This window comes from Hesperophylax consimilis, chromosome 31 (assembly GCF_061612785.1).
Source record: "Hesperophylax consimilis isolate HC1 chromosome 31, BYU_Hcon_1.0, whole genome shotgun sequence".
Taxonomy (NCBI): domain Eukaryota; kingdom Metazoa; phylum Arthropoda; class Insecta; order Trichoptera; family Limnephilidae; genus Hesperophylax; species Hesperophylax consimilis.
In genome coordinates, this window is record NC_142866.1 from 12,357,787 (window position 1) to 12,383,455 (window position 25,669).

At 33.2% G+C, this 25,669-nt stretch overlaps 1 protein-coding gene across 1 annotated transcript in view; it reads right to left on the reverse strand.

Moving 5' to 3' along the window:
• Positions 1–25,669, reverse strand: part of LOC149409468 (discoidin domain-containing receptor 2-like) — a 628,632-nt gene that overhangs the window by 145,238 nt on the left and 457,725 nt on the right. The window contains 1 exon segment of the mRNA XM_089649799.1: positions 6,987–7,092. Coding sequence (XP_089505925.1) covers positions 6,987–7,092 — 106 coding nt within the window.

A 25,669-nucleotide genomic window follows, 5' to 3' on the forward strand; every position in this document is an offset into this window, starting at 1 on the left:
GTATTTGCGGCCCGTTCCGGTGTGATGTACTCCGTGTCGCTGCAGTGTAAGACCAATATTCTCAATCTAAACTTTGGTTGGAATGCCGTATTTAGTAACCAGATCTTAAGCCAGGTTCAACCCGACCTACAGCTTTCTCATATAATTGCCCTCTCAACTGCCTAAAGCCTAATAAAATACCTCACAAGAGGATGGCATAGTCCCACTAGCTCTGCCCAATTTGGGACTCGTATGCGGTAGATGTTAATAAATCTTTGATACCAAAAATGATATTTTAATAAATATTTCTTTACAATAAGCGTGTTTTACTCCATCGGAAACGTTCTATTTTTGATCGTGTGCATCGAATTTATTTTACACTCAACTCAGCCCACGAACGTGAAAACTAGTCCTAATGATGTTTTTCCACATTCACTCCTCGCTGTGCAACGAGCGTACCATGATGCATTTATCAAAAACAGGCCATTTGATACAACGGGGATTCCCCTTATTTTGGACATGACTGTTTGACGTGTAACACCCCACAGCGCTGTGCCATTTTTCACCCTTTCTAAATAGAACAGAATGGTATATTTTATAATGGTCTGTCCAGCTATTTCTGAACCTTGGAAGATACAGTTTCAATTTCTTGTTATAAAATATGAATCATTTGACAGGTCGATTGTTTTGCGCTGCAGACACTGGCAATATTGTTGGAAAAAGGCCAGATAAATTGCCCTTTATTTTAAGATGATCTATTCTTGTCACACTTTTATATTGAACGTTATTTATTGATGTACCTGCCAACAACCTGGCTAAAGGAGACGAGACAATTATAATACTTATATTATTGACAATGTCCATTAAAGTGCGATCGATGGAACTTCAATTGAGCGGTAATATTGTCGTCCCAGTTTCTTTGTGGAGCTCTACGGAAACAGTAATGATATTAAGATTTTACGAAATAAATCTCTATCGGCGAAGAAACTATATATTAAAGGGATCGATAAAGAGTGCAATTGAATGGACTATCGCCTAGCGATACGATCATTCCGAGAGATAAAAATGAGAAGTATCAATAATTGTTGTCAATCGCTTCAATTGAATCAGTCAACGATCAATATGCAATCGTATCAACCAGTCGACTATGAATGGGACATGAAATTTTTTAAAGCTATTTTAACCCTTATGTACAATTGAACTGTATGAAAATTAAGTTTAGAATCACTTGGGCCAAATAATGCTTCATAAAAAACTTTTTATTTGTTGCATACAGGAATTATTATTTGATGATTCTTAGAATAAATTACGAACGATTTTTCGGTGTGCCTTTTTTTTCAAAGTCACGGACGCCATCACAGTCAACAGGTCAATGAAGTGAATTGGCACAACTATTGATAATTCATATTGATTGTCTCCGGGGTGTAGAATACTGAATAGAATTAGGACAGTAAATATGTATTTATAAAATAACAGTCCTAGAACATTTGATTCGATTTTATTGGGTAATCTTTTTTTCTCATGGCAGCTCTACCTGCAGAAGTTAGGGAATGCTTTAGTTGCAGTTTTCCCACGTTCGCGTGTTGGTGGTGCCGTAATATCGTAGTATCGCGAGGGTAGGTACCACTAAAAGGAGAAAAATGTGGGGGCAGCCTTCTGAAACTCTGATTTACTAAATCTTTCCATCAGCCAATTAAAGATTTTTGAGATACTGCACCAAAGCTCTGTCTACCCAGGGTCGATTGGATTACGGCATCCTATATTTGGAAGTTGTGTGGATACATGGGTATTTATTTTGATGTTTATTGGTCATCCTAGTCTTCAGTAAAAATATAATTTATACTATAGTTTTTGAACACCTCCATAGTTAATAAAAGTATTTTTAGACTTTATGCTTATGTTTATGTTACAAAGATTATTATTCTTAGTATATCTCAAATATATTAAACGTAATATGCAATTAATTAAATAATAATCAGTTTAACCTATTTCTTATGTTTTATTATATGAACGAGATAAAAATTGGTTACAATTTTCTTACAAATTTCTTGAATAAAAATAATGTGTTTTAGAAATATTGTATTGTTTCTGATTTTTGATTGTTTGAAATATCGCTGTATTGTTTGGAGGTGAAAATTTTGCTTTTTTGAATACATTTTTCATATTTGATATTAAAAATTTTCTATATTAGAAATAACAATTTTAAATACTCAAAGGTAATTTTATTTAGTGTGTAAAACGTTATTATGTGTTTTTTCGAATTATATATATATATGGAAGCATTTCAAACTGAGGAAAAAAAAATCTGGAAATTTATTTATATATATCTTGCTAATTTGTATAGCGCCGTTTTTGTAAGACATCACCTCAGGGGCGCTTAGCTAGCAATCATCTACCCAAAATTGATATACGTAGTGGAATGATACTAATGATCAGCTTATTAGTCAGTACAGTATCATTAATTAACTGAAGCTCAGCGTAAGAGGCCTTTGCACAAGATACAATAAATAATATCACACGAAGAGGTAACACATGGCTTTCAAACCGGAGCAGAAATGATAAAGGCAAGGAAGATCTGAATCACTTATGCACTTAATTACTCCTGGAAATTACCATTAATTATCACAAAAAGCCTAGATATGTATAATAAGCTCTCATTTGTATATATAATTTTTTCCGGGAAATCTAAATTAAATTTCTTCAGTTTTCTTATTATATTATAAGAAACCATTTTCATTAGGTTTTGATAAAATTCCGGATGAACTCAGAAAGCTTTAATGAATATCTAAATATGACCTTATTTCTTAAAAGCAAATTAAATTACACGCTGCCGCAAACTGAAGGCGTAATTATATTCAGTAAGCATTCATTTTCCCATTATATTGTTTGCCCGAGAGATAATTTAGTCTGTCGTGGTCGCCCAAAACAAGGCGATGTTTGATCTTCACAAGAAGGAGGCGACTTGGGAGTCAATTAAAACATATTTTAAGAATATTATTATTTGGGTGTGGCTTATACGAATAATGGAAAAATGTCGACCAACAGTGGTTTCGAATATATATATTTAGAAACGAACCCTAATGTAACTGGAAATCAGTTAAATGGAATGATTAAAGGGTTCAACAAGAACCTTTCCTATTTTAGCGTCTGTGTTGTGTACAGAAACAATGCATTCGTTTGTTTGAGAATATGCGTTAAAAGGGGCACTTTATTCAGTCTGCTTACTTGTTCCGGAGAAATGGGTATCATTTTTCTAGAAAACAAGTGTGATTTAATATAAGTTAGGGGTGGGTTCATTTGTGTCTGCGAAGTACGAGAAGTTTTAAGTGAATAATTCCCTCATTTGAAGCACGCCTGTAAAATTACAATATTCATCAGAAAAGTTTTGCAATTCTGTTGTGAGAGCTTTGTTGTGGCGAGGCAAATGGATGTAGAAGCAAAACGGTTTGACTGTAAACTGTTAATTACAGTGGTAAACAAGAAGCAACAGTGGTCGGCTGATATCGTGCGGATTGGAGCGGTGAACAGAGTCGTCTTGTCACACGATTATCTCGACTCTGTTAATGAGTGCCGCTCGAGCGGGATGATGAGGCGCGGGGTGGGCAGGCAGGCCCTCCTTGGCAAACCTAATTAAAGGTGCGACCCGGAGGAGAGGTCCAAACGAATTATAAACAAATTACTTTTCTGTCTTGTTTGACGGGAGCCGAGTCATTAATCATCATTTAAAGCAACTTCAGGCGGGAACACACTGAGGGGCGCGGAGTAGAAGGGGGTTCTCCCCACAAAATGTGTTTCGGATGTTGAGTAATGGCTCTTTGACTTTTTGGTCCGTGAACTTAATAGAAAAAATGTAAACATTCACCTTTATGGGTGATTTCCGTGGATATTCGAATTTATGTGGCGACAAACTGTGTCCCGTGCATTAATGCAGCTTTAGATTTAAGATTCTTCCGCTATTCGCTGTCTGAAACGACTTTCCTCGGGAGATAATATCATGAGATACGTGCTACCTATAGTAGTATACAGTCAACTCATTTTAAAGAGGAAATGTATTGTTTGAATGTATTTGTTTACACCGATAATATACAAAGTTTTAAAACAATTATTCAAACTGGACTGGAACACCCGTCCGCAATCTCCTTTTACCCCGCAAATTTGAAAAAGACAGTGCGTGCGTAGTGACATTTATTAATTCCGTTTCAATGTAGACTCGCAATTAAATTCGAAAGCGTGCTTTTTACTTTTTATTTTCAGCTTCCTAACACAAATATGATTATTGTTTTAAACCATCGAAACACAAGCAAGACTTTCTTTAAAATGATTTACCTGTACTTATATCACCTACATTACTGAGACACAAAGTTTTTTAAGTGAAAGCGCACAAGAGTCCTAATTGATCCCAGCCGTTTGGAAACAGTCCCCAATTGGAATATTATAAAATTAATATAAATTTAATTAGTAAAAATTAATTGCGCATGCTGAGATTTGAACCCTCGACCCTTAGCTTGTTAATTTTTTATGACCTACATCTATGAAAAATTTTACATGTATATTACATATTTTCTTTATTACAACATTAATGTGACAACTTACTGTTGTTCGGGCAACCATACATGAACAAAACATTTCAAGTGATCGGCAAAAACGGGCGATTGGTTCTATTCATACCTATGATCCACGAGGAACATGGAAAGGTTTTTGTAAATAAATATAAAATGATCACAAAATATGGGGTCAATTTAGCCAGAGTCACAGGCGCAGGCGAATCCGTGTCGGATTATTTCACCGCCGACCGCCGATAGCTCCGAGGTAAGCCCTCCCAAACCAAGGGATCGAAATTTTAACAGCGGTATATCGATTCAACCCCCAACTCCACGTGGAACACCCTTCTGACCATTCGTTTCAATTTTATACACGGAAAAAATCGTTCGAATATTTTGGTAAATTAAATAAGGATTACGTTGCCGATACTTGTGTGTGGTTTTAATTTACTAGAATTAAATTTGTTACGCAAGAACATTTATATTGCTTTAGGCGTGTTAAGAATTTAAAGCCCTTTGTACCAATTATTTGTAATCTTTTATTAAATACATTGCAATGAATAAAATGTATTTTTTCTGCTTTATTAAGATTATTTATTTATTTTTTTAAGAAACAAACAGCTTTTATATAATATACGAGATAAATATACAAGTTAACTGAAGTCAAGCCAACTCCACAGGAAGAAAATTTTAAAGTATTTATGTATCATAAAATGTCAACGTTTGTACTTATTAGTGCGTGGGGTGTTTAGAAAGTGATTTGAATGGTAAAAGAAGTCGGGGACGCTCCAGAAAGACTTGATGCATTATCTTTGCACTGAAATGAGATACGGAGTCGAATTAATAAAGTAGAACAGTAATTAGAATAATGATAGATTTTATGATACTACATGAAGCAAATGATGGGAAATGACTTGGAAGTGAACGGTCGAAGATGGCCGAGGAAGACATGGCCCGATCAAGTGAAACAAATAATTATTACAATATAATAATATTATATCCACCTTAAAAATACACCCAGTCCCCTAGCAACGCCGGGTACATGTCGGCTAGGAATGAAAAAAATTATTACATTTATCAATAATTTATGGTTTGAATGAAGTTATTTTATGAAGAAAGACAAAAATTATAATTCTTTACCTTCCTGATTAATATGAATAATGTTCTTCTAGATTAACCCAAGATTTCAACTGAAAGTTTTCAAGAAATTTTGTTGAAAAAAAAAACGTTTCAATGTGAAAAAATAGGGTCTAGGATAGATATTTCAGAGCTTGTTACTGTTTGTAATTTTATTTTACTTATCCGTATAAAAAAGTTTTCCAAAGCATATTTTATATCAACAAAATAAGATTTATTTGATAAGCCGTAATATTCGAAACATCCATCTGGCTGAGTCTTATGCAGGTTTGACAAAATAACACAAATAATAATAAAGGAGATAGTTCGCTAAGAAAATCTATTTGCTTGGTTCCTTTTCCTAAACGGGGATGAAGCAATGAAGCCTCGGGACAAATAAGGCTATTAGTTTTATTCAATTCCCGTTGTTATTTCTCTCTCCTCGGCTCGGGTTCCCACTATTATGGTGATATCAGAGCGTAAGCAAGAAACTTGGGCAGTAAAACGCGGAATAACACATATTTTTATAGTTTTGCGGGCGAGATTATTTATGATGGAGTCAAAAATGAAGCAAAAGGTCAGCATTTATATCCGCGCTCAAGAGGGCAATAAAAGATAGTGTTATTTGTTTGAATTGTCCTGATCTATTATTGTTTTCTTTATTAACTAATGGCTTATTTCGACAGTCATTTCTAAGCGATCGGTTTGTTTTGTGTGGTAGTGGTAGTTTAATGAAATGTTGTTTTATTTGAATTAGTATTTTGATATAAATTCAAATACACTTTTCAAAAATCGAATAAAACCATGAATTTCATACTAAACAAGTATGTATTGTAAAGCGGTGATCTTTAGCAAAAACGGGCCCACGACAAACAAAATTATAATTCATCACAACAGTTGCAAAGCAAATTTTGATATAAAAGTAGAGTTACGTCAGAAAAGTCTGTGCGTTAAAACATTAAAACATTGCTACATCGCACTTTGCCCCAATTCTTAATGCACACTGCTGACCAACTCGTGAGGGATCAGTCAGAAACCGCCGACCAATCACAGGGCGTTTAAGTTTCTTATAGTTTTAATCGTGGATAAAACATGATTTATTAATTCTACGTATAAGTATACATAATAATAACTTAATTATACAGAATTAGCCTTAGTGACTAAATGAATTTATTATAAAGCCATCATATTTTTCACTCAAGTTCCTAATTAGTAAAAATATAACGATAAAATACTATTTAAGTTGATGTAGTGCAGGACAGGGACGACTTGTTGCAGCGATAGAACCCTATCCCGAAAAATACTAGGGGAAGAAGATGAGTTGAGATGAAATAAATACAAGGTTCCTACCTTCCGTGCTGCGGCCCCACATTGCCGTCGTCAAACGAAGAACTGGCCGTTATGTCCTTGTCCGGGATCTGTCCACTCTCCATGCCCAGTGGAGCGTTGCATTGCACTGTAACAAACAAACATTACCATCTTAAAATTTTACTAATTATATTTTTACGCAACGTGGTTCATCAATATGTATTCATATTAATTCAATTAATATCTTGTTATCTCATAGAATAGTCAATTTCATCACCCTGTCTATTTTTTTTTTTTCGTTTTTAAACTTCCGATTTAGTTGTCCGGGTTAAGGCTTCCCCAAAGGAAAAACTTAACCCTTCCACTCACTTTTCCACAAATGATCATCTAGTCAATCAACATTATGTAAGTGCATTATATAAGCAAAATAAATACAAAACAATACAAGAACAACACGTCAAATCACCAGAGATCAAATGGGAAAATAATTCACCGTCTCCAGATATTTTCATATCAGAGGGTTCGGCTCGGTAGAACTTCTAACAGGGCCTATAAATCCTACTGATCCCTCAACATAAATATTTAAAAAATCTTTTGTTATCCTACATGTATTCAAAATGACCGACTTTTGCATCTTTATATATAATTTTTTTGATAGATCTAATACGCCTAAATTTTTAATTAGAGAGCTAGGTATAATGCCAGTAGCCGAAATAACGAATGGTAATATTTTTATAGTCTGAGAATGCCAAATTCTTTTTATTTCATTTCCTAAATCTGTGTATTATTATTATTAATACTGCAGAAATCAGTGTAAAAATAAGACAGAAATACACTATACAGCGTATTAAGAGACACACCTGACTTACAAACACTTACTTTGTAAGGTACAAAGCAAGTCATGTACGTATCTTAAGGCCCTGTATATTTTCTTAGACAGGAAAGGTTGTAATTAAAATTATACGCGTGATTAAATTCGGTCTGACTATCATTCTCCAAAAAATCAATGATTTCTTAATATCACCGACTCTTCGAATGTATAATAGAAATGCAATTAATGTATGAAGAACATAAATAATGTAAAAAACTACCAGTTTTGTACTTGTCAAAAGGGTGACAAGCATTCACTGGTTATGAATAGCCTGATAATATTTGAATACCCTCTATTTGACCTACTTCCATAATTAAAAAGGAAAAAAGTTGATTGAAAATAATGAAGGACTTTGAAAGCAGGGTTGAAGCCACGACGACTGAGTTAGAATCCGACGCATTTGTCCACTCGGTTACGGACCGGTCGGTAAAATTTAATCAATTTAAACATGGTATATATTTGCCCGTCGTTCCGTAATGGATGATTTCCTTCGTATAGTCCTGCTGATAGTTCGCAAATCAAAACTATTGAAATGGCATTAGAAACGATAAGTGACCAGATTTGAAGAGCCAGGTAAGTACTTCACAAAGTTTCTGCATCCCTTCCGCTCCCGTTTCTGTGTGGTTGTCACTTGTCAAACATAATTCAATCAAACGGACATAAATTTTTTTAATTTTATGCTACTTAACGAGAAAATTTATGGAAAATTCATGTATTTTATTTTGTAAATGTATCAGGCACACTGACGTTTAAGACGGACCACTAATATGGTGATAGCTTTACACAAAAAGTTGTGTTCCGAGTCAAAAAGATTTCTAAATAATTTCGTCGAAATGGCCAAAATATAAATCCCGGACGAAAGGGGGCCGGACTACACAATAACGACAATCTAAACGTTTCAACGCGGTCTTTCTTTGGTCGCTTTTCCTCTCTTTGCTGTCGCCGAAACACTTAGATAATGGCCGCAACGGACGCGTTCCAGGGCGGCTGAATAAACTAAGAATATACTTTTTTTCGTCTGAAAACGCATTTCATTGGCACAATGACAGGCCAATGGGCTGTTAAGACATTTACAGCCGTCTCTGTGTAACTACATGCTGTCCCGGTGACTATTTCCAAAGCAAATCGCTTCCGAGAACATCGTCTGGTAACTACCCATAGCGACAAAAGGATAAGTAGGACGCTCAATTTAAATGCACATACATACTTCACACCTTTCACAACATGAGAAACATACAATTCCTAGAAGGCATCTAAGGCTGAACAGTTGCATTTATCAGATAATGAAATATGCCGGTATAAATAATATTAACACAGGTATTACAAGCTACACTATATATTCATCTGACTTCTTTCTCAGTGTATTGGAAAGATGACCAACAACACCTTTAAATGGTGAAAATCGTATAGTTTCACTATGAAGGCATCGAACGATACAACCCTGTACAAATTATTTTATAATATTTTCATCACTGGGCTAATTTGCGAATTTTCACTCAATACATTTTATTGAAGATGAAGATAATACTAATAAATCTAAACGAAACATGAAACAGAACAAGACCCAGAAAAATTAAAAAAGATAACGGTATAACGGTATATCGTATAACTAGGAATCGAACCCAGGATCTGTTGTCTTACCGGGGCAGGCATCTTAACCAACTTGACCATTGCTACATATTTACTAAACGTCATATTTGTCGATCTCATATTTGAAATTCATAATTGACAATATCATCTTGCAACAATTTTTTCCCAAAATTTTTGGCATCTATCTTATAAAAATGGTTTCTAATGAAATTGGTTTGTAAACCAGATAGTGTCTCGAATAAACATTTCCGATTTTTATTATTTATATGGATACTTTGACGTTTTTAAAAATCTAAATAAATATTCAGTAACTTCTTTTTAACTTATTTTGAAGGTTATAACCCATCAATATAATGTATGGATATATTTTATTTTATTTTTAATAATTACTCTTAATTTTGAAATTATTTTTAATTTATAAAGCATTTGTACAAATTTAGGGTAGTCCCACAAAGCTGTCATATGGCAGCCTTTCTGTAGGTTCTACCAATTAAACATTCTTAATATGATGTCTTTGAAAAAAAAATTGTATTTGTGTTGTTTAAAAAACAATCATTAAAAATAATATAAAGTGATTTTAAGGCTCGTTCCATGTGGTAGATATTTTTAGCATAGCCCTGGTGAACTTTCAGCATTTCACCATTCGGAATTAGATCCAGATTTGAATAGCCCGGTACTTCCCACCTTCCTCACCCCATGTCTTTCCCCTTCCTCCTACGTTCAGCCTCACAATATTCACCAAGTGGAGATGCCATAGTCTCACTGGCTCTAGACGGTTGGAAACATTTGGGATTCATGTGCGGTATCATATTTAAAATAAAATTAAAAAAACATATCAAAAGAGTTTATGAATAGCGAATTCAATTTTTTATTTATTTTGATAAATTTCTTTTCAGAGGTATTTTTTACTTTGTATGTCCAACCAATCAAGCTGGGTGATCAGTGCACGGATCGCCCGTCTGCAGATTATGTTGCCAAGGATTAAATGGAAATATCGTCAAAAGGTTATTAATGAATAGAGTCCTGAATAGGAGCTTGCAAATGCTACATTAAAATTCCAATTAAATCGTGGTCTATAATTTTGATATGAATAAAAGCAGACTAATGGCGAACCACCGCCGCTTTATGAGTCTTTCAAAAGAGAGAGAAAGAGAATAATAATTCTATGGAAATAAAAGTCAGTAGGTACTAAAAAAATCAAACAAAATAGCAAACATTCAATAATGCACGGAGAAATATGAGTATTTTTGATTTATTAAAATTAGGTTAGAAACGGGATTGCAGAGCGTTTTCTGTAAAACTTTTAGTACATTCTTAATATATCGGAATACGTTTTCATGTACCTGCATTAGTCCTGATAAGTAATATTTTTTCTCCGTGTGTTTTCTTTCTCGATTGAACAATTGAAATAGTGTGCCTGTTTTTTTTTCAAATCTTGGCAATTTTATCTTAATAGAGTAGGTTAAACGTTTAGAGCGTACTGTAAATATTATTAAACTAAGTTTTATAACTGGTGTTCTCCGGCGTTGCCCGAGCTTTCGATATCAAACGTATGTATTAATTTTCCGTAAAATGTGTAAAATTTCTTCAAGAAGCAAAAAAAAACTTATTCTTTAGGTGTGGGGAAGCGGGTGCGAGGTTGGTTCAAGTAGACAGTGGCCTTCATCCTGTTATGAAAAGTGTGCAAAATTTCACCAATCTCGGAAAAACTTATTTATTTAAAAAAAGCCTGTGCTTGGTATTAAGTTATTAGATTGTATAAGAATCTCTCCGGTTTAAGGCCACCATTCGGAATCAAAAAAATGCTTGAAATAGCTTTAGCCGAGTTTGATGACTAGATCTGAATAGCCAGGCACTTTTTAATCTTCCTTTTCTCTATCTTATTCCCTTCCCTCTGCCTCACTTGGGAATGCCATAGTTCCACTGGCTCCCGACTGCTGAGAGTCTTGCTGAAGGTTACCGCGCACACATTATCAGCTCGGCATTGCCACGCCTTATTTCACTACTTGTCCCGAGGCGAGGCGATGCTGATCTGGTCACCGCTACAATCCACAATAGATACGTCCACAAGATGATCATCACGAGGTACTGTCTACCTACAGTTGTCAATAGACTTGTCTGTCTCAATCTGTTTGCTTACTTTTCCCGACTACGACTAGGTTGTTTATCTCGCCGACCCAGTGAGTATGCTTTAGCGGACCCTCTTTCTCAGTGATAGAAAATTCATGTTTCTACTTATATTCTAACAAAATAATTGAATGCCAACGCTTTCATAGACTGGAATTTATTTAATTTCCTCCGCCGCCCATATTTCTCTTAAATTGTCACATCCCTAATTATAAAATCCATTTTAGAAGGGGAGAAAATGTGGTATTTTTACAACAAAAACCGTTTAGATTTGAAGTCCATTTTTTACCAGAAATATTTTAATACATCATAATTTCGTATTTTAATAAAAGGGAAATCAAGCTCACTAACATTTCGATTCATGAACATTCCTAGATAAAGGGAGATATTTTGAGTACGCTTTGTCTTCAACATTGGGCTTTCAATGTTATTCTGATATCTTTCTGTAAAAAAAAATATTCAACTGCTTTTCTTTAAAAAATAGTATTACATGCAAATAAAAATAAAAATATTAAATTTTTTTTAAACTAGATCTGTAAGGGGTCAGATTTAGAGGTACGGGGTACCAGGTACTCAAGTATTTGGCAACCGATAGCAATAAATAAGTATTTTTTGTTCTCGGCCGTCGACCATTGAGCGGGCATTAGGCTCTGTATCCACTATTAACGGGGACCGCGGCGTTGAATAAATTCATCGGGGACCTGCAACTGACAAATTAAATGGAAATTTTATCGGAGCATTAGCATAATTTAGGCGGCCGGGGAGTGAACTCACAACACACTAACGACACGCGGCCCACAACATCTACAGGTACACTATACAGGCGGTTTACTGCTCGTACCAATGCACGGTGCATGGTTACTTTACAGGTAACTTAGGGTTCACTTTCGTGATCCCTTCGGCGATTGTGAGTAACAAAAGGTTTACTATTATGTGCCAAGATTAAACCTTTATAGAGCAGTTTTTATTAGTAATCGGATTAGAATTAGAATTAACCAATTGTATCTCCACCAACCACAATATTGAGAAAGCTGAAATTGAAAATGCAAATTTTAAAAACTGTTTTTGGGATTATATCTGTATCTGATGTAAATACAATATTTTGGCATGGACTTACGTTTAGAATATACTCTCCTTAATATATTCTCCTGACAAAGGAAGGGTGCTTCCGAAACCGGTAAAGTCCAATTAAAATTAAAGTGGTCTAAAAAAAATTGATATCTTTTATTGTAAATTATGACGAGCCGCAAAGTAAATGCTTATTACAAATATGAAAGATATATTTAATAATTAAGAGACATTATTAGCAATTCGCAAAGGATAATTTGAAATAGAAAATCAGAAAAAAATACGGTCGCATCTAGGAATTGAACCCAGATCCTTAGCATATTTCCTTCAGTTAAATTCCTAGATAATTTTTCTATTTCAAATTTCCAAAAATAAAAATATTCAACATAAACTTGCAGAAAAGTCAATATATGTGGCGCATTAAAATAAAAATGGACATATTTATCTAAGATACTGTCTAGATTGCATTTAGTTCGGGTGGAATCTAGCGATCGTACGTAAAGATAGCAACCAATAACAATATGCGTTAATAACATGAAGATAATGTTGGTAAGTCTTAGTCAAACTGATAAGTCTTATGATAGGGTTAAATATGACCGAAGAGGAAAGGGTCGAATTAGCTCAGTGATATAGAAAAACCCCGGCAAGGCTGAGGTTCTAGGTTTAATTCCTAGATTCAACCAAATCTTTTTCTGATTTTCTGTTCGTTTGTATTAATATTGTCTTCGATGATTGCATCGATTTTAGCGAATTATTACTTATCTGACAAAAAGTTAATTTACAAACATCCATATTATGAAGGAACAGATAGTGAAAAATTGTTATTTATTGTAAGGTTGCAGCTGTAGCTTAATTTCTTTGGTTAACATTTAATGCAACGATGGGCAGGAAAGTAGTAATGATGCAAGGCATTACAATATTGGTGGTAATTGTATGGTGCAAGATGAGGTAATGACTAGGCTTAACGGAAGAGCATTACGATCTTCCCAACAATCCCAGATAATCGTCAATTATTCAGTGAAATATGGCTGCGCTGAATGAAGGAAAGCTATGTGCACTGGGGTGACCAGGCAGCAAAGCCAACAAAAAATGTACATTACGTATTTTATTTATTTTCTCTTTAAATATTAGTTTATATTACATAATTACTTTAAAAATTCCAAAAAATTAATTCATTTTCTACAACCTAGGAGCAGCCTCTATCTAGTGAAATGGTTTATACCAAAAAATAAAATGCTGGTAATTTATCGTGTGATAAATATTGAAAATTAATTTTTACCGTTTTTTATAGTTAACTTATTGTTTGAATTTGTATATGATGCAGTTATATATAGTTGCTGTATCTAAATGTGAAAAAGTGTAAGTTTTCTTATAAGCTTTTTAATGTCATTTCAACTCTTCTCTCACAAATTTTCTAATAAATGTAATTTTATTAGTAATGGAGGGCAAAATAGCATACGTAAAATGAATGTCCATTGTTTTTACTATAGTGTCCTCTGCTTGCAAAGTCGTAAACTTTTCAATGAAAGTGTGTTTATCTGAAGTGACCAGCCAGATAAGTATGTTTTTCTGAATCTTTTTGTAAATAATAAAATTAGATAGAGACTAAGAATTCGCAATAAATTGTATAGCGTCCTTGAGGTAATTTTCCGATTTTATGTCCGGGTTAAATCTTCCCCATAGGAAAAACTAAACCCTTCCACACACTTTTCCACAAATGATCATCTAGTCAATCAACACTATGCCAGTGCATTGTATAAGGAAAATAAATACAAAACAATAAAAATAATAATAATATTATTATTTATATTATTTTTGTTTAAAACTTAATTAATGAAACTTATTTATTTAAACGTAAAATTCATTCCACAATTTAATAATTATAATTGGTAAATAATAATTTGATTCCTAAATATAATAAAAAATAAAAATAACTTTACAAACAACAAAAATATAAAAATCAGGTCAGTTAGTAGACAACGTTTTCTCTCATTTATTCAACGAATGGTAATGTCAGATATGATTTGAACAATTTTCAGAAAACAAACAGCCGATTTATCTTAGTTTCATCTCTAATTTTGATTCCTACCTGATTTTAAAATTTGAATGTATATTTTTAATTCTATTGGGAATTTATGAAAATATAACCCCCTTCAGTAGACAGTCACCATTACCATTCCTCTGTCAATAGTGTCAAAGATAAGCGCACTAATAACATGAAGAGGCATTCCCAAAGGATCAACCGCTGTACCTACAGTGATCAGCGTACAGCCGCCCAGATTCCTGAAATAGTCCAGCCACGCTCTCAAAGATGGGCACACCACAGCCCTGTGAAACTATTCAGTTTGGGCAAGAAAGTGAGATTGAATTAAAAGATAGGCATTATTGAGAGCCAAACAACTATTTACTATACGTATTCACTGCCACAGTCATTAATTAAATATTACGGACGACCCGGAGCCCAAAGTACACAAATGTCCATTAAATACACGTTGCGTTATGTAAATTACTAGGGCCTTTATGTTGATGCCTTTTTCGATTCGACGAAAATGTACATTCTATCAATTTAATTTAACGGTTGTGTTGGATTTTAAATTATCTCCGGTGACTGACGAATTATTATTATACGAATTGATTGCTAATGAAATATGGATTTTTTTATCTTTGATTAAATCTGAATGTTAAAATTAATGATTTTAAAGTTCATTATAAACCGAAATTTATATGATACCTATTAGATTAACTAACTGACTTCAGTTATGTAATAATTTATTTAAACTCTTAAATGTAATATCTACCCGCATAGCCATCTTAGTTCATACTCCCTTTTATTCTTAATACATATTTAACTATTGGAAATAATGAACAAATAACATGGCGTCTCAACTTATTTTTTAATTATAATTTACCAAAGTAGCAAGCAATATTTAAGAACCAAAAGTAAACAGTTTGGAACTTTCAACCTTCCTCTTACAAATCTTCACCTCCTCTTTATTTTTGTTAACTTCACAATATCCCCCAAACCCCGTAGTGCCATCGACTGTGGGCAATTTTAACAGTTTCAAAATAATTTGTTTTAAATTGTCTCAACTGCTCCCAACCGTCTGGAGCCAGTGAGACTATTGCATCCCCAATTGGGGTATTTTGTGAGACTGACGAGAAGTTGATGAGAAAATGCAGATGGGTCAGAACCTGGCGATTAAAATGTGGTCACCAAACACAGCTAAAGTCGATTCAAGCAACATTTCAATTCGTAATTGTTGTATATTACCACCATAACCAGGGCGATACCGAGAAAACATTCAACTTCACTCTGGAACATGCCGCAAATATACTATACATTTATTTTATTGAATTAATTTTGAAACAACTCAAATTAATTATATGAAACAATGCACGGGGGTCGTTAATTTTCCGCGATGTGGCAGAAAAAATATGATGTGATGAGGAAAACAGCGTGAAAAAATAATGTAAGGCTTGAGGATATTCAAAATTGCTAAAAATATATATAACTGTAGGTATGTAGGTGCACATTGGACTGGTTCTGGCAACCACTTTCCATGCAAAACTGTTCATAACCACATAAATAAACAATATTTCTGAAAAATTCTATCTATTTTCGAATAAACGGTTTTTAATTGAAAAGCTGTCACCTGTCACCAGGACCTTGTCACCGCTGCCTGCCGCTACAAGGCGGACCAAAACGTGCTCATATTTTGTACAACACAGAAAAGGCAATCTACTTGTGCAATAGACTGCGATAAAAACTCATCAAATTTTAATAGTTGTCTGTGTCGGAGACATAATAAAAATACACTACATTTACAGAGTTAAATGGATTTGGTTTTGGATGTTGCGGCGTACTGACGTTTCGGTCAGATCATAAACGACATAGTCAGGTCCCATTTTACTGCTCGTGACAAAGCAAAAAATATAACAAACATTTTATTTGATTTTGTAGATTTGGCTCTAGCTTCACACAATTACTTTATAAAACAAAATGCATTACTGGTGCATTTGGTTCCTTATAACAGTATAGGTTTTATCTCTTCAGCTAAAATGATATTTGGACTCCTGGATTCCAGAAAAATACTGTGATATTTCGATATTAAAAAAAAGAATTACTACACAGATATTAAACACCTTCCAAAAACAAATGGGTAAATGCATTTATCGTGCTGAACAATGAATTTAGAAGTTGATATGTTTTGTCAATTACACCAGAAGTAAGGGAATATTGAGCTTTATTCTTGCTACAGACACACCCACAAAACACTTCTAGCGGTTTATCTGTTGAGTGAGTTAGGTGGGTGGGTACTCTTGCAGTCGGGAGGAATTGCAGGCTGCTTGTTCCTGTTGATTGGATTCCGCCCCGCCCGAATTCCCGTATGACGAGCCCGTCCCGTCGCCTTGACAGACTATGACAGCCCTGATTAATAACAACAATCACATATTGTGGAGCAGATCGCGCAGACTAACCTAGGCCCGGAGAGCAGGGATGCCACAAAATTAATTCAAAAAATTTAATTAATACACAAAATACATAATGTCCGAAAACCGAGCAAAAAACACTAAAATAAATTTAACATACCCACATATCATTCAAACAATAATATGATATTAAACGATTGAAACTTACTTCGGATATTTCGAAAAAACATTTTTAAATATTTAAATTTTCTCTTGAACAGATAATAAAATTCATTGGCCTGTCTAGGGACTAGCAGTAGAAATATGTCCTGTAAATTTACGATATCCGTTTTATTTCAAGCCGATGTAGATCACATAATATAGTTTTTATATTTAGTGATTTAAATTAATCAGATTTACAAGAGCGATTATGTCTTGTAAACGTATATAACAATTTATTAATTGAAAAAAAAATATCTACCTATATTGCCGAACATTCCAGAGTGGTAGATACTTTCAGTACCGCCCTGACGAAAGATCAGCATTTAGAGTCGAAACGTTGCTTTAACCGTGTTTGGTGACCGGATCAGAGTATCCAGGTATGTGCCACCTTACTCTTACTCATCTCATTTACTCCCCTCACCTTCAGCCTCACAGTATAAAGCCTCACAATTGGGGATGCCATAGATTATCATAAATAAACAGCTTAAAGCATAGAATACATGTGACTTTTTTTTTCATTATTTGCAATACGTATTTTTACATTAAATATACCAATTATTTGTACACGTTACACTGTTTATAAAGAGATAAAGCTCTTGTGTTACTCTGGTGAGGGAATAGAAGCTCAAATAATAAAATTATCAAATGTTACAGAAATAATAACAAGAATATAAAAGAGAAAACAATGTTATACAATATTTCCCACTAAAACTTGTTTAACGCATCTGGTTTTTCAATTTGCACACTTTGAAAAAAAAAACTTTATTACAATGTAGAATACACGGGGGTGTGCCCCATATATCTAACTTCTCAGCGCTGGAAATACTAAACTTGTCAGGAGAAGATGGAAGACTTTGAGACAAACTTATCCGTTATCTCACTTTAAGGCAACATAAGACTATAATAATGGGGGTTTGCTTGACGCTCACATTTTAATTATTTTTGATGAACGTATTACTAAAATCACAAATGAGGATCCCTAAGGATGTAATTTTTTTATATTTACGATTAATAAAAACAGGATCTTACCATTCCAATATTTTATGAATAAAGGTCTGAAAATTTTATGACATTAGCGGTAAGCACCAGATTTTATTTTTCTAGAAGATGAATAAGTATATTCCCCAGGGTTCAATCTATTAACATTCGAGATTTTCGTAATACGTTCATCGGAAATAATTAAAATATAAGCGTCGAGTAATAATTAAAATAAACCCACGGATATATCAATTTTCTAGGTCTGCTAGGGCAAAGTCGACCGTGGGTCCGTCCATTACGCCGGACCGCGCGTGAAATTTTTTTTACACGACTTCAGCACTTACGTCGTCAAGATTATCACTTTATTTTAGATATTTACTAGGGCAAATCAACCGCGGTTCTATCCAATACACCAGGGCTGCGCATCGCATATTTTTGTGCACGGCTGCTTCACTTACGACCTTAAGCTTCTGTTTTTTTTAGTATAATATTGTCTCGTCTTAAGTGACGCAGATGGAAGTGTTAAATCCAAACACCCAGAATATACACGAAAAGAAAATACCACAATCTTCAATTTCATTTGGAATGGAACTTACGTTCCACTGACTCAAAGTCGAATGCGTCGATATTTAGGTACATGTGTTTCAGATATAGTAAATACATTGCAGTGAAAAAGTATTAAAAATCAAACAAATAAAGCCGCTCCGCCAACGATACAACAAAATTGGTCTTAAATATGCAATTTTGTTTAGAAGTCATTACGTTGTACTAGCTCAGACTCAAAAATCACGGTATGTTAAAATTCCAATTTAAATAGTTTTCTGTTAAAATATTATATTGTAGGTATGTACCCACATTATAGTCTGTCTAAATTATTCTTCACACAAGCAGTTCCATTTCAAAATGACATTTAAATTCAAAGCAGATTTGGGCATTAGGCATGAATGATTTCACGCAGGAATAATTAATGCCCATCATCACGCAAAACCAAAATTGGTACATTTGATAATGCTTGTATATTGCCAATAAAGCTTATTGTTGATAAATGCAATATATACAAACGATTTAAGTGTACCAGTCTAAAGATGCCATAAGGATAATATTATAATATTAGCTAACAATACATGCTCTAAAGGTTTTATTAAGTTTTGAAAATTAGATAAAAGAAAAACACGTGTTCAAAAGCAGGCATGCTGATAATTTTTTGTTTATTAAAAAAATGACTAATTTTGAATTGATTCTCTGAAGATCACTGAATACAGTTTGAAAGGGAGATATGTAAATACGAATGATAACAAAAACACTATAAATAACAGGCGTAAGCGATTGCAGTGAAAATATTTGAAAAAATACTTATTTAAAATAGAGCAAAAATCTTTCGACATCTGAGTTATGTAGCATTTAAAGAAACACTGTAATTTTATTTTTAATGATATTTGGAGTTGAATTTGCGATGTTTTTTTATCGAGGTAATTTCATATAATTACTTTTCAACTCGGCATCTAAATAAAGATCTTACAAAATATTTTGGCTTTAAAAATATGGTTAATATGTTGGTAGAAATTTGGAATGGGGAGTCTCAGCAAAGCAAGGCGTCGTGGGTCGTGGGTTCAATTCACCGCAAGCCATGTAAGTCCGCCATCATTCCACTTCGATTTAGTGTTTGTCTTTTATAATGTCAAATACCATTGTCATTCACTGCACGTATCACCACGACATTAACTAAATCAGTTGATTTCACTATAATCTTCAAATACACATTGATGATCTGAGCTATTGCTAATATATTAAAACGTCAAGTTTTATTAACGTGACATTGTTACTATAGTTGAACACAAATCTAGATTTTTAGAACTTAAATTACGTAATAATAACATTAACAGCCCTTGAAGGGACAGAATTTGACTGTAGCCACGTGCCAAGGGAGTGATAAATGCTTCACATAACGCATAACTGTCCACTGAGCGTCGTGCCTACTGGCAATAACGTGTTGCGATAAACGTTAAATACAATACACATAGAATGTAATTAAGCAATTAAAAAAAATCTAACGCTAACTTAGGCTAGATTAAAATTAAAATAAGTGCTAATATATACTTTCAATCATTTCAATTAACATGATAATGATTTATTTCACACATTTTGTAGTTTTATATTTGTGAAAACTTACTGATATGAAATACTGTTAAAGATATTATCCGTTGAGTCATTACTTATACAGGTCCAACAGAAATCGTTATGTCTCCCTTACTGCCATGGTGAGAAATATGATTTAAACGGTGTTAGAAAAAAATTTGTAAAAAATCTATAACGAATCAATTGAAAGATTTACTAACAAATTATCAGTCAAAAGCAAATATTTTGTTAGGACGGTGGAACACGTATTCATACAAATACTGATATTGATACTGACATACTTATATTGTAGCATTCCATCATGCTATTAGGAAAAGAACACGTATTTTTGATACATTCTGAATGACTATTTTTTTATCACGAAGTTCGCATGCTGTCACTTTTTTGACAGGATCATTTGTCTCCGTGCGTTTAAAAGTATTACATTTTGGTGGTCGTAGAGATTTAATAATGAATTTGATTATGTATACTCTCTAAAATCTTGGGTTTTCTTTAAATTTCACTTCTTGTTTAAATATCAACTTTTGCTAACCGAAAATTAAACTCTACCTATTAATTTTTTGATTGCCTACGCATTAATGGAATTACGCTAAGATTTTAGAAACAAGCTTTGTTTTGCTTTTAAACTTCAAGTGAACAAATCATCAAAAATCGAATTAGACTCGGTAGCCATAAGTATAAGTAAACATTTTAATAAACAGCATCGTGGCAGTTGAATCAAGCCGCGTACTTCAACTAAATTAGTATTTGACTGGTGGGGAAATTGCCAAATTAAAAGCTCGACTAATAATTCGGTTACAACTTTCAAATCGATGGCTCCTTTTTAAATGTTCAGTATTCTCAAATGAAAATTGTTTCACGGAACGTTGTACACTTTTTTTAATACGACGAGATATTTGCTTTTTAGTCTGTCGTCTCAGGAAGTATACTGTGGCCTGATTTCATCTACTTTGAAAATTATTAAATACCTTTAGTAGCGGAGTTTTTCAAAGCACGCATGATTTGAATTCCACCGTTTTATTAATATTATGAAGTATTTTATTAAATTATTTAACATAGAAGATTCTCTACAGAATTTCATACATAACTGGGAAAATTGTAATATTATCTTTCAAACTTCAGGCGGATAGAATTTCAATTTTCGTAGGTATTTTGTATTACTGTTTTATAATATATAATGTGTCCTTTGGGGCTTTGTGAAGTGACGTTACCTCAAAATGTACAAAGCAATAAGGCCCTGCCTGAATGATGTGGGCGGGTAACTACTCAGAGATGTATAGTGATTTTTAAATATTCTTCAATAAAATGGTTTCAGTGTTGTAATTTGTAATAATAATGTTGTTAAGCAAAACAAAAACGATTTTCTTTGTGAATACTTAATTTAATGAGGGCAGCAATGTTCTGTTTTAACTCGATCAATTTGCATTTTGCGGGTCCGGTCAATCCTGTCAAGATGGTAGCCGTATTTGATAATCTGATAGTATTAATACCCTTGCGTCTGGACGATGTAGGCCCTCTGATTGGTCGAATTCAAATAGTTTGTTTCGCTTAAATCCCGAAAGGGGGTCTGTAGGCAAAATTCGACCACTCTGCCCCTCTGGCGGTATAATAACGAACCAAATGACTGGCGCGTATATTTAAATATGCATCTAACCAACGCAAAATTACTGGACCATTAACAAGCGTTTAATATGAAGATTTCTTCTGGAAGCTTATCACTTTGTAATGACATTATTTATTTTATTAAAACATAAATAACTTTGTTTACATCACTTAATTACATACAACCTCCACATGTTACATGAACGAAGTTCACCTCATCAGGAGTAAGATACAAGTCAAAAATTATATATAAATTACAATTGGAAAGAAGAAGTGGAAGTAAGGGGGAGGGGTAAGAGTGGGCGGTAAGAGTGGGCAGAATTAGGAATTACAATATCGTTAGACCTGAAAGACCAGTTGAGTGGGAAAATATTTAAAAGAGAGTTTATAATTTTTTTTGCTTATTAATTATATCTGATTTTATATTGACATGTTTTCTTATTTCTAAAATTAAAATTATTTATTTTCAATGCTTTATATCCTGTGTGGAGTATTTTAAGAACTGAAATTTTATCAAGTGTGATCATTATTCAAAATATGATCAAACACAAATTCACTATTTCCAATTAGCTTCGAGATATTCTTTAGTTCTGACTTCAAAGTTTCTATTGGTTCTACATTTGTAAAATAAATTACACTCATCCCAATCGAGTTTATAAACTCCCGATTTTTTTGTTTGATTATCGATATCTTTATTATTAAGAATAGATTTCTTCATTTTGTTAGTAGTGTACCAGGAAAGTTTTTATTTATAATTTTGGAAATATCGTTATCCACAAATAGAATTCTACGCCATTGCTTATATCTATCTTTAGAAATAGGGTAAATTTACCATTTGTAGAGATCATGTTTAATTTTTTATTTAGTATTTCAACTACCAATTTATTGGAATAACCGTTATAAAATGCTTTTTGTTTTATGAATATATTGTTTTATGATTATATGATTATATTTCGGGTCTTAAAATACTTCACACAGGATATAAAGCATCGCAAATAAATAATTTATATTTTTAGAAATTGGAAAACATGTTAATATAAAAGCAGATATAATAAACAAGATTTAAAAAAAAACTCTCTTTTAAATATTTTCCCACTCAACTGGTCTTTCCCGTCTAACGATATTGTAATTCCCAATTCTGATAAACCCCGCCCACTCTAACCTCTCCCCCCTCCTTCAACTTCTTCTTTCCAATTGTAATCTACATTTAATTTTTCACTTCGGTGTGTATTTACTCCTGATGAGGTGAACTTTAATCATGTAGTGGTTGTATATAATAAATTGATGTAAACAAAGTTATTTGTGATTGAATTAAGTTTAATAAGATTGCATTATATTATCTATTTCCATTGTATATCAATGCATAAGTACGCAATAAAATGTTAACATTATATTTATTTATTGGACAATTTGTATAGCGCCGCTTTTGTGAGATATCACCTCAGGGGCGCTATATTGTAATAATCTATTTCCAATATATACTCACCCTCTTTTTGTGAATGACCGACTATGTACCTATTAAATGTAACTGTTGTTAGTATCACTTAAACTGGGCAAAGCCCAACCAAGTGCCGCCCGCAGGGCCTAGCAGCAAAAAACCCGCGGAGCGGGTTTTTAACTGCTAGTGCATTTTTATTCCGCCAGAGCGCGTTCGTGCGCTTTGGCTCACGATCTGTCGAATCAGAATAAACAATATCAGAAAAAGAACTGACTATTTTTAAAATAAGCATCGTAGTAGAAGTTATTAAAAATCCTCTATCCAAAACATAGTTTGGCTTAGCACAAGGTCTCTTAGTGAAAGGACTAAAAGAAACTACATACCTATCTATTTTTGTTTTTATATACTACACATCTTCTTAAAAATAAATGTAAAAAATATTTTGTAATTAATAGTGATAGTTAGTTACTTGCATGAACAAAGAGAAAAATGGGCTAGTAACAGGTGATTTTTTTATATTTTCATTTTGTGCATAAAGTTCTTTCGAACACAAAAATATGTCCCATATTTTTAAATGTAAAAAATATACAAAAATTTACTGCCCACCATCACTTTTGATATTTAAAGAGGGAATTTGAACACTTAGCACTAACCAATAACAGGTACTGACGTTAAATAATGTATTTAAGGTTAAGAACCAAGTCGTGTAACATTTGGATTTGGACCGCTAATAATAACACTCTTTATGGAGATGGCGATAAGGTTTAAATTCCCGCTTAGCCGCCTATTTTGATTTATGTAAGAAAAAAAATCTCCAAAAGTGTGTTTTATTTTTTTTTACAAATTTTTAAATAGTGTAAGAAAATTGTCTAAAAAACTTAATTTCCCACATCATACAGTAAAACCATAACCAAAAATGTGTTCGTGCGGACAAGATTTTGAATTTTAAATATGTCTGGCTAATTTATAGGCCTGATACTTTATTTTGTTGTGGGCTTATAACAATACTAATAGAAAAATACTCGATTATTTCAGATAATTTAGGCCAAGATGTGTTCTACTGACAGTATATTAAAGCATATGAAATATTTCTGAGACATCAAATATTCAAACCAACACATGATTTTGCATTAGTTCGTAATAAAGTTCTTCCAGTGTATATTTTGAAGCAGTAGGCTTGTCATAGGGAACTATGACAAGTTAAGTAGGTCATAGGTAATAATTCTAAAAACGACTTAATTTCCCAACGAATAAACATATTAACTTAACATTACGTTAGTTTAGCTTTCGTACAACATTTGATGATCCGATTTACGATAGGCCTTCGAGATTACCTATAAGCCATAAGTATTCGACCACGTATGAGTTTTAAGTACAAAACAGGCCAAGTACTACTAAGTATACTTAAGTGTTCCAAGTATAGAAGACACAGGCATATTCCAGCTAATTAAATTACATGGTGACTAAAGCAAGCTACCCGCGAATTAAATACCTGACATTCTCTGCGATGGAAGGGAAGCTATATTGAATATGTCAAATATTTACAGCCTCGAGCTTTTAGTTCACGACATAATGGAAACAGTGAACTCAAATGGAGGCAGATATTTTTATTTATTTTATTTTATATTACAGAACCAAACAGTACATTGGTTATAGTGATGAAACAATTTACAGATATTAAATGTTTCTAGGTAGGCACCCACGAAACATATAATGTATATTGTAAGGTCATACATGTGGTAAATATAATTAGTAATTATTGCGTGTACAGGTGTGTGTGTGTGTATGTATGAGTGTGTTTGGGTATATATGTATGCGCATTGAACAGTTTATATCGTTGATATGATGCTACTTTTAAATATGGGCAGTGAATCAGAAAAAGATGTCGATGTTAGAGAGCCGAAATAGATGCTGCATTTCTTTTGTAATTAAGCGTGTTGAATGGCACCTTATGGCGTGTACGCCTCAACGGTATTTTAAAAATAGTTAGCGACAGGAGTTCGCGGTACAGTCGATGTTATTGTTTTAAATTCTATGTATAAATGCTAAACTGCTGCTCGTCCTTGTTGCAAAGTTTGAAATGTACATTCTAGTTACTGTGGTAAGATATTTTATAAGTTCATTTGAATAAGTTCTCGATGTACAGTTTACTGTGGATTATTTATTATTTCTAATGATATTTTTATTATATTTTCACTTAAACGTTCTTCAAAGATGACTACTTAATCATTGATTCAGAGATGGAATAATTATGATATTTATTTATTTATTTGGTACAATATT